The 9,791-nt window shown below is 37.6% G+C and overlaps 1 protein-coding gene across 2 annotated transcripts in view; it reads left to right on the top strand.

Annotated features, from left to right (window-relative positions):
- The window catches only part of PXDNL (peroxidasin like), a 338,939-nt gene extending 332,626 nt beyond the window's left edge, over positions 1-6,313 (top strand). For both annotated transcript variants that reach the window (XM_019547935.1, XM_019547951.1), the window contains 2 exons: positions 3,779-3,892; positions 5,244-6,313. In XM_019547935.1, the coding sequence (XP_019403480.1) occupies positions 3,779-3,892; positions 5,244-5,375 (246 nt within the window). In that variant the 3' untranslated portion in view covers positions 5,376-6,313. The remainder of the gene's footprint in view (positions 1-3,778; positions 3,893-5,243) is intronic.
- Positions 6,314-9,791: the final 3,478 nt, after the last annotated feature.

The raw sequence follows: 9,791 nt of genomic DNA, 5'->3' as shown, positions 1-9,791 counted from the left end.
CCTCAGTATTCTTTCCTGCCCATGGCAGGGGGTCAGACTAGATGATCTGCTCAGGTCCCTTCCGACCCTACAAACTATGAAACTATGATACTGTACAACCTGTCAATTAAAGTACGCATTGTCATTCTCTTTCCAACTTCAGTCTTTCATTTAAGAAAACAGTTACACACAACTTGGGATTTAAAAGATAAAACATTCTCTAAAGCTGAGTGTGCTGTGAAATTAGTCCTCCATCAAAAAATGAGCAGATGTCAAGGGAAACTTACTGATGTTCCCTTTTTAATTATGAACAGCTAATGGGAGCAGAAGACCCAACAGCACTCAGCTGCTACTATTTATATTATTAATTTGGAAACACTTGATCATCAAAGGAGAATTTTGTTTATATAATACAATTTACTTGAAGGAAGACTTATATACACTACATTCTCATATCACAGAAAATAATGCATGGAGCATAAGTTGGAATCCTATTACGCATCCTTATTTAATCAAAAGTAAAAAATGGAATGAAGACCAAAGGCAAGAATAATAATTCATCTGCACACTCTATTTTCTCTGTTTGACTAGAATTGAAATCTTTCAAGCTCAAAAGTAAAAGGGCTACCAAACTGCCTCCTAGTGATTGGTGTTCTGTTACCCTCTGTGGAGGAGGTACAATGGCCAAGAACTGCTTCCACCATCAAAAAATGACTAATTGCACGCCTGTCTGCTAAATTCAGATGCATTTAATTTGTTGTGACAGGTTTTCAATCAAACACAATTTGAATTTTCAGGTATAGCACCAGTATAGATCTACTTAGGATCTTTAACTAAAACCTAATATTTACTATTTACTTATTAGATTTGTATGCTGTAAAGAAAGGCTTAGGGCAATTTACAGTAAGAGACAAAAACGGTGAATAAAAGCAAATGGGATAAAATATGGAACAAAAGCTTCTTAAACTATCCTGGATTGCTAAATGCCTGCCCATATAGGAATATCGTACAAGGTTTCTGTAAGACAGCCAGGCCTGGGTTCTGGCGCAGTTCAAGGGGAAGGAAGTTCCAAGGCTAAGGAATAACTATCAGATGACCTTTCAAGGTTTTTGCCAAGAGAACTTAGCACATTGATGCTACTACTAGGAAGTTGTTCTTGTCTGATCTTAGGAATCGTGTTGGGGCCTGAGAGAGTAGGTGTCCAATTATATATATGATGGGGTCAAATCCCAAAGGATCCATTATTAACGTCTAGCTGTTGCCTCAGAGAAAATCTATACAATGGAAAGAAAAGCCCCAAGTGGGGGATTTGTCTATTGAATTATTCCTACCTCATTTAATGAAGGGGATACAGTTCAGCCTGTGCATCCCAGAAAATTTGCAGGAGATACCCATTTCCGAGGCAGCAGTAAGACAATGCCATACATCACACTGTGAAAAGTCAGCTACATACAAAGAGATCCCCGTGTAATTCCCTCTTTAATAATACTGTGCCTTAATTTTACCTGATTTTTATTTGGATGAATGCTTCGCTGAAGAAAGCCTAAAATTTAAGAAACAAGTGCATACAGGCCAGAAATGAAATGTCTATTGCTGAATCCCAGTGCAAGGGTTATCAGGCCTTTCCAGATACTTGTCTAAACAGTGAAATTATGGTGGCAGGCAACAGTGCCCGGTGATAATGCAGGCCTAATGGAAGCCATGTAGCTGTGTTCAGGTGCTATCTTGGGCAGATTGATTAGCGCTCCTGATTAGCCCACCTCCAGTACTACTCGTATATGATGGCACTGCTTTAATTCAAGAGCAGCACATCAGGTTTGAGGGTGCCACTGCCTGGCTTGGTGAACATGTTGTGTGGACGAACAATAGGAGTGCTAAGGACTCGGAAGCTTTTAGACAGGTGCACAAGGCGAAGTTCATATTTTTAAAAAGGCAATCGTTTGGGGGTGTGACTACACATAATAATTGTATGTCACTGGGAACCGAGTCACAGTTGCCATGTATCAGAAGTGCTCACATATACAGTGTCTTAGTATTCTAGATAGAGCTGTCACCCTTTAAGCATTTGAAGTACTGTGTCTCTGACATCAGGGGACAAGAATGAGCACCCAGTCCAACATGTCTCTCAGTGGGTGAGTGGGGGCAGTGCTTGTACCCATGCTTTGGGGATCCCAGGTGATGGGTGATCTATGGCTGGGGCATTCTTATGTTTCCTTAACTTCTCTCCTAAACTTGAGGTTTACAATCTTCAGTAGACTGCAGTTGACCAAAGTCTCCAGTGTGTTTCCATGACTTGGGAGGAGCCAGTGGGTGAGAAGTATTTGCGCCCATGTTTTTTGGGTTCTCGGGAGCTTGAATAACCATGATGAAGGGCCACAGTTGAGTAGGGAGTGAAGACACCTGGTTGTTAGAAAGATAGCTGCCATTGAACAAGCAGTGCAAAGAAGTGCCAATAAAAGGGGAAAAATGGGAACAGTAGACTTTTAACTGTATCAGACCAGCCAGTTGCAGCAGCATGGGGGGTGAGGAGTAAATGATACAGTGTGGGATGACTAGAGGACCTACCATATCTGTGTCATGGAATACTTGGTGTCCACGTGTAATATTGAACAGGTGCTCTGTAAACTGGTTCAAACGAATACTTGATTTTCCAGGTAAACTTTTGAACTGTTCCAGTTGTCTTGAAAACAGCTTAAGGGGCTTGTACATCTGATTTTGGTTTAAACTGCATTGTAAGCCATTTTAACAAAGGTCTGACCTTTTGCAGAATTGCATGGAGGCATTCCAGGGAGAGAGGCAATTATCAATTTTTGACTCATCAGACTGAAAAACAGTCAAAGAGAGCACATTATTCAACTTCTCATTCCCTGTCTAGATCATATCAGTGAGTTCTTAAAAACAGAAGTTAAATATGTCCAAACTCTGTCTTTGGAAATAAAAATACATAAATACATACAGTGGTTTTTTTGTTATTTTCTTCAAGCATCCCATTAATTCCTGCAAATAAGGGCTAATAATACTGGTTAGAACCCATGGATAGTGGAAACAGACTGTGTTTAAACTGCCTCAAGAACACATCAATTGTATAACATCTTTCTTGTTCTTCTGTTAAAACATTTTTAGGAAGGGACAAAGCCATTCATATCAAATTATATTAAACTGTCAGGCAAGGTTCTTTCAGGAGATGTGATATCTTTTATTAGACCACCTGAATAGTTGGAAAAAACTACTCGGTTTAATAAAAAATATCACATCTACTCAAAGAACCTTGCCGGCCTATGTCCTTAGGCCAACATAGCTACAACCAAAAAACTATTAAACTGTTATGATTTTATGATACTAATCAAAATCCACAATGGAGTGGGGAAGAATCCATTTCTTTTGTAGGCTAAATCAATATTATAATTCCCAATATTGCAGGGAGAAAAGGTTGGCTTTTGCTATTAAGCTCCGTCATTGCAATGTCATTAGTTACTGATCACTGGTCCACGTGATATTATACAATAGATTCCTGTGGAACCTAAAGAGTGCTGAATTAAAGGTACTGGTTGTAAAACAAGTCACAAATACAATGTTTTAACTACTAAACATTGTTTGGACTGCAAATCTCTTCCATGCGAGGGGAAAAAAAACCCAACAAAGACAGGATAAAGACTTTGTAGTAAGGAAAATGAATTAATGTGTGATGGCTTTTGAAGTTTTAATGTACACTCTTATCAAGAACAGTGATTCATTATATTGTTATTTCTCAGCTTAGTTTCACCTTTTCCTATGCCTCCTCTCCCTGATCCTTTTGCAGATAAACAAGCTGGAGGCTCGCCTGAGGCAGGAAGGTTGCATAGATGATAATGGGATTCAGCGGAAGGAAAATGAGCAGTGGATGAAGGAAGACTGCATTAGTTGTAGCTGTAAGGTATGTGTTACTAAAAGTTCCCCATAGCATCTATTTTTCTTTTTTTCCTCCAGTACTATGCCAACCTGCAATTAAGAGTTTAGGAAGGAGTCTGCCTTGCAAATTTCTATGCTTTAGTGGTTATAGACAATGCAAATCTGCTGCAGAAATGTTGTGGGGATTTATTATAATCAAAACCTAATAAAAGGCAAAAATATCTCATTCAGATTCATTCCCTTTTTTGTATTTTTGGATAGTTACTTAAACATGTGCAAAATGGGCAGAAAGTACTACGAAATGGAAATCCGGATCTTGGGCATAGGTGCCTCTTTTGTTTAAAACCGTTCAGAAAGTGCAAGGTAGCTTCATTAGCAATCTCTTTTTTTCCAAGACGTTAATTCCCAAACAAATGTACCAATGGGTGACTTATTTCCTTATTGAAGAGATTAGCATATTCCAATATGAACATCCTCTCTCTGTTCTTGACCAGATACAATTCTCATAGTTCTTTATGTAAGGCTGTTCCTGAAACAAAGGTGGGTTTTGTCTATATAAATAGTTGCTACCATTTGGCAGGTATGTTACATATCATCCAGCAGCTACTCAACTTCTGTTTCCTGTACATGGATGCCTTCCAGTTATTCTTCTCATTAATGACATCATTTCTGTCTGCCTCAGTAATCTCATAAAATAGTTAATGACATTGCAGATTTCTTCTTGATTCTGTCATGCTTCTTTAGCGCTGTTATTGATATGTATTGAATGCTGTAATACGAATGCCTTCATGTGTCAAAGTATGTTGCCAAATTTCCCCAAGGGATAGAGTAAAAAATGTTTGAGGACCCCTTATACCTCTCATACTTTGTGGATTGAGTATAGTGGTACATAGGTCTTTTGCAGGTCCTCCTTTCTTTTTAATGCTTGTTGCAGTCAGTTGTCGAAGGTAATGAATCTCACAACAAAAAAACATCATGAGTATTAGAATCTACTGCTAGCATTAAAAATAGCTACTACACAATGAAACCCACTTGGTTATAATGATCTACTTATAACTAGACTGAGTGGAAATTCCATATTGTTTCAGTATGCTGTATGCAAACTGAACCTCTGTCTAATGCAAGCTATTAAAAAAAAAGGAAAAGTGAATTAGAAAAAAATGGTGTGGTGCTGTTTGGCTCTGCAATTCTAATTAACCTCAGTAACCTTTCATATTGGTGTGTCAGCTATGAAAATTGTCATTTATTCATGTGGATAAGTAGGCCATCTTGTATTTTGCAGCGACCTGCATGACAAAGGCCTCACTATTTTGTTTTCCTCTCTTTTATTTGTGCTCTATGTGATTTGTGCTAATATGTTAAATATTGCCTTTCAGAACGGCCAAATAATCTGCACTGTAGAGACATGTCGCTTAGTGGAGTGTTCAGCCCCTGCAAAGCTGGAAGGAAAATGTTGTCCAGTCTGCAGAGAAAGTGAAAATGCTATAGAATCATCTGCTGAACTCTAATCATTATTCCTCTGATAATGAGCATCCATTGGACCTGTCTACTGAGAAGATATAACTTCTAAATTCAGAGAATCTGCCAAGCAGTTACAACTACTGCTAACTATACCTGCACTAAAACATTTGATGTGAAAAAACACACTGACTAAACCATTAAGTCACTCCAGGGTTTTCAGGGTGCTGGGAACATTATCTTTCAACATGGCTGGGTAAGGTGAGCAAGGCGATGAAAGAATATAGCACAAGCCCTTTAACAGTTTTACATGTCCTGTATTCGGATATTAGAAGTTGTTACAAGTTAGAATCAGTAACTCAGTTTTAAAAATCAGATATTATTCTTGACCCCCTCTGCCAAAAGGCAGGGAGAAAAGGGATCAAAAGTATGATATAGCTTTGAACCATGTTATTTAACCATCAACTGAAATACTTTTTTGAAATTCAAATAAGTTCTGATGTTTAGGAGCAACATCTTTTTTTTTTTTAATGAATTGTTCCAAGGAAAATAATTCTAGGAAAGAAGTGCATGTGACCTGCTTGTTTGTTTTGTTTGGTTTGTTTCTGGGGTAGGGGTTTAAGAAAGGAGTTACACGATGAGAAACAGTTTGGTTTCGTATTATGAGATTTTCTTCTGATTCCACACTAGCTTTATGGAGCTTGAGCTTTATCAGGATCAAAATCAAAGAGCAGTGTAGCACAGTTCTTTAAGGTCACATGGTGCTGAGTTTGTGATCTGAAATTTGATGAAATGCACCTCAGGGAGCTTGCCATTTATGAACATGTATCCCAAGTCAGATAATGTGTGGATAAGTGTAAAATAATTCATAGATGGTTTTACATATTCTTTTCTAAATGTTCTATTATCCCTCGTTCGGCATGGTACTCCCACTGATGTAAGTGGTTGAAAGAAAGAATGAGAGAGAGGGTGCAAACAGACATTACCCTTATGCTGCCAGAAAAATGTTTCTGGCAGCACAGGTTGCAAGAGAATAGATGCCCCAAAAATGTTGCTGTGACTAACAGTACTCAGTTTGTAATGCGTTAAATGGGAGGATGTCTGTTTTCTTATTCTGCACCATAGGAATTCTCCTGCAGAGGATTCCCACAGGACTCAGATCTTGTTGCCACGCCCTGAGTTGGGATGAGGCACCTGGAGCCATTGTCTTGCAGGATGGGACCCCTGAATGCCGAGGAGCAGAAGGGGTCTGACCCTGTAGGACAACAGCCCCTGTGACATCTGCAGATATCAGTAAAGTAGATTGGCTCTGTTGGGGCATATCCAGCATAGCTTATTCCATTCTTAAGATGTCTGTTTATATCCACAAAAGAAGGACTCAACTATTCACCTTGTTCCCATGCAGATAGTCAGGAGTTTAGTAAGTTTATAAATAGGATTGCATGATTACATTAATTGCCTGTGATAACAGGGAGCTAGATCAGAGATGCTCAGCCTCTGGCCCACAGGCCAGATCCAGCCCATGGTGCTGTATCTTCTCGACCACAGGGCTCCCCATGGGTCTAGAAATTTAGCAGCAGGAGAGCAGTGGCATCATTCCTCCATTGCCAAATTTCCAGACCCAGGAGGAGCCCCAGTTCCTGCACACTGGATTTGGTGTCTGATTCCAGTACACAGGGCCGAATTCCAACACAAGGAAGGTGGAAGGGGGCCTCAGGACCCAGTCCTGGTGCACATGGCAGCTGGGCTCTGTACCATCTCGCTGGTCCATGGTACCAAAAGGTTGAGTGGCACTGGATGAAATTACATGACCTAACAGGTCTCTTCCAGTCCTATTCTTTTGCTCCTATTAAAAGACATGGCAACTTAATTTAAAAAATGTATTGCATAAAAAATCAGAGGTCATCTTTTCAAATGCGTACCCTGAGATGTGCCTCAAAAATGCATGTGCGCCAAATGTGTATTTTCATGTTACTTAGCTGGTGTGGATGCGACAGTGCGAAGTAGATGTACATATTAACCAGTGTGGCTGCAGTTTTACTGACACTACCTAGTGCCTGAATTTACTTTGGAAATTTTGTCTCAGCGATTTCAAAATTCCGAGAAAGAGCTGTACCTACTGAATTTTCCCCTTTAAAATTAATGAACATCTGTGCTTCCCTTTTACTTTCATTCTGTTATTATTGATTTTTTTGTTTACTAACAAGAGGCCATCCCATAACGGTGTGCATGGAGTTTCTCACTCAGCCTTGATTATCATTAATGTTTATTACATGTATAAATGTCCAGTCCTTTAAGCTAGATTCACAAAATACATTTATAGATGATGAACTGAGAGAATCCAAAAATGAATAAGACCCCCCAAAATTCTGAAATGGGCTTATGTATTTACATTCATACACATTTAGGGTGACAATATTGACAGTGAAATCAAAATACCAAGAAAAATATCTAATGAAGAATTTACTTTATTCTGACATTCATAACTTTCTGTTAAAAACAATGTATTTTTTACTTCATGTCATGCACAGGTAAGTACATGCGAAAATGTAAATTATCTTGGGAAATCAGTAAGGACTGTAAAAATAATTTTAAAAGAGCATATACCAACCTTAAATTATCAGGGTTTTATCCATATTTTAACTAATGTATTCTGTTTACCAATATACACACAGGTCACATTTATGTTTGTAGTTTCCAGTGATACTGTTAGAGTGTTTGAACAGAAAAACATGATTCACACCTTGCTCAAAATAATTTTCTGCTGGAACATTAAGTTATAATACACGGCTGCTAAATAAAGGTTCACAGCTGAGTTAAATCCCTTCATAATGATGACATTTTCAACACTACCTTTCACTGTAACTGTCTGAAATCTTGATTCCTGACTCCTGAAAAGTAGGAGCAATGGAGTTTATTTCAGTAAGCTCATCTTGTTAAGAGCAGCTTGATTAATGTAGCTGGTTTTTTAATTTACTCCAGAAGTATTGTTAGCTTTACAGAAAACATCTTTCATACTTAATCGTAAGAAGCCTTGTTTGAGGGGAAGTGATAGAACCAGCACAGGACCTATGTACAATGTAAGCCCTGTTTAGTGGGATATAAATGGTGTACATGTTTGGGCTTCCTCTGTCTGTTCCTTGCTCTCTCTGGTATATCACTTACTTTTAAAATATAGTTCCTCAAAATATATTAGCTCTCCATATGATGCCATAAATACTAACAATGCCAGAAAAGCTAAAACTGGATAATTTAATTTTTTTAACAGTTGCATAGCTATAAAGCTAATATAAATTAAATGTAAATTCTTGCTTATATATGAGGGTAACTTAGTATTTTTTATGTACATTGATGTGTGTTCCCCTTGGAAGCTTTGACACGAATTACCAGCTTACAATTTGGTTAATAAACTGAGTACTGCAAAACCAACATGATGTGAAAGCAAAAATGAGCATGCTCACACTTAGTTTATGTATAATAAAAGAAGCATCATATCAGTACATTGAAAGCTGCCTTGAAACTGTTGTAGACTACTGTGCAACACTGTTCCTCTTTAGATTACAATATTTGCTAACATTAATATAACATTATTTTGGTATAAAAATTGATACATTGAAGTCAAGATTAAATATTCAGATCTAATTCCAATGTGCTGTTGTCTTAAAACATTTTCTTAAAACTCAGAAGTTCTATTTCTCAAAACCCCAGAAAAAATTATAGTAAACTTTAGTTATAAAGAAATGGTTTATATCCTGAAAATTACTCCCAGAGATCAAACATATTTCTTGAATAGCTTCCACTCGATGGAAGTTTTAAGTGATGGATTAATTTACTCTCCTTACTGAAAGCCATATAGAGAGTTATGATTCCTGAACTTTTAGGACCATTTTAACTTTAGTTACAAGCTCTATAAACAGTATTAATAAAATTCAAGTATGACATATTTGTACCTCATAAGCAAACAGAACAGGGATATTTTAAAGTATATATGGTGCTAAACGTTATTCCCAGAATATGAGTTCATAGAGTGTATTTTACCTATGTGAATTCATTTTTGAAACTATTTGTTTACTTAAGTTTTATGCATTCAAGCTGTTGCAAGTATGTTAAGACTTCCAAATCCATGTTTTGATATGACTATAGCATGTATATGGAGCTTGGAATAAGGGAACACCAAGAAGTTGCAAGTTCAGGTTTGCATTGTTTGCATTCTTTTTTTTTTTTTAATGCTGCAATCTAGGGCTCAATTTAGATAGTTGTGGTATCAAAAGGAATCTGCCTAATTGAAATCTCACATAGGCATAATTAAAAGTACATCTGTTGAAAGCTCACTGGGATGAGAAGAAATTCCAGATTAGTGATTTCAAGGGAAATTGGAGGAAGGCAGTAGTTGAGAAGGAAGTGCTTTCTGTGCTCCTTCTAGGGCAGAGAAGTATCCAATCATTTAAAATGTCAAAATCAATTTG

This window comes from Crocodylus porosus, unplaced genomic scaffold (assembly GCF_001723895.1).
Source record: "Crocodylus porosus isolate Cpor-Errol unplaced genomic scaffold, CroPor_comp1, whole genome shotgun sequence".
Classification (NCBI taxonomy): Eukaryota; Metazoa; Chordata; order Crocodylia; family Crocodylidae; genus Crocodylus; species Crocodylus porosus.
The sequence above is the reverse complement of the archived record's forward strand: the minus strand, read 5'-3'. Positions and strand labels throughout refer to the sequence as shown.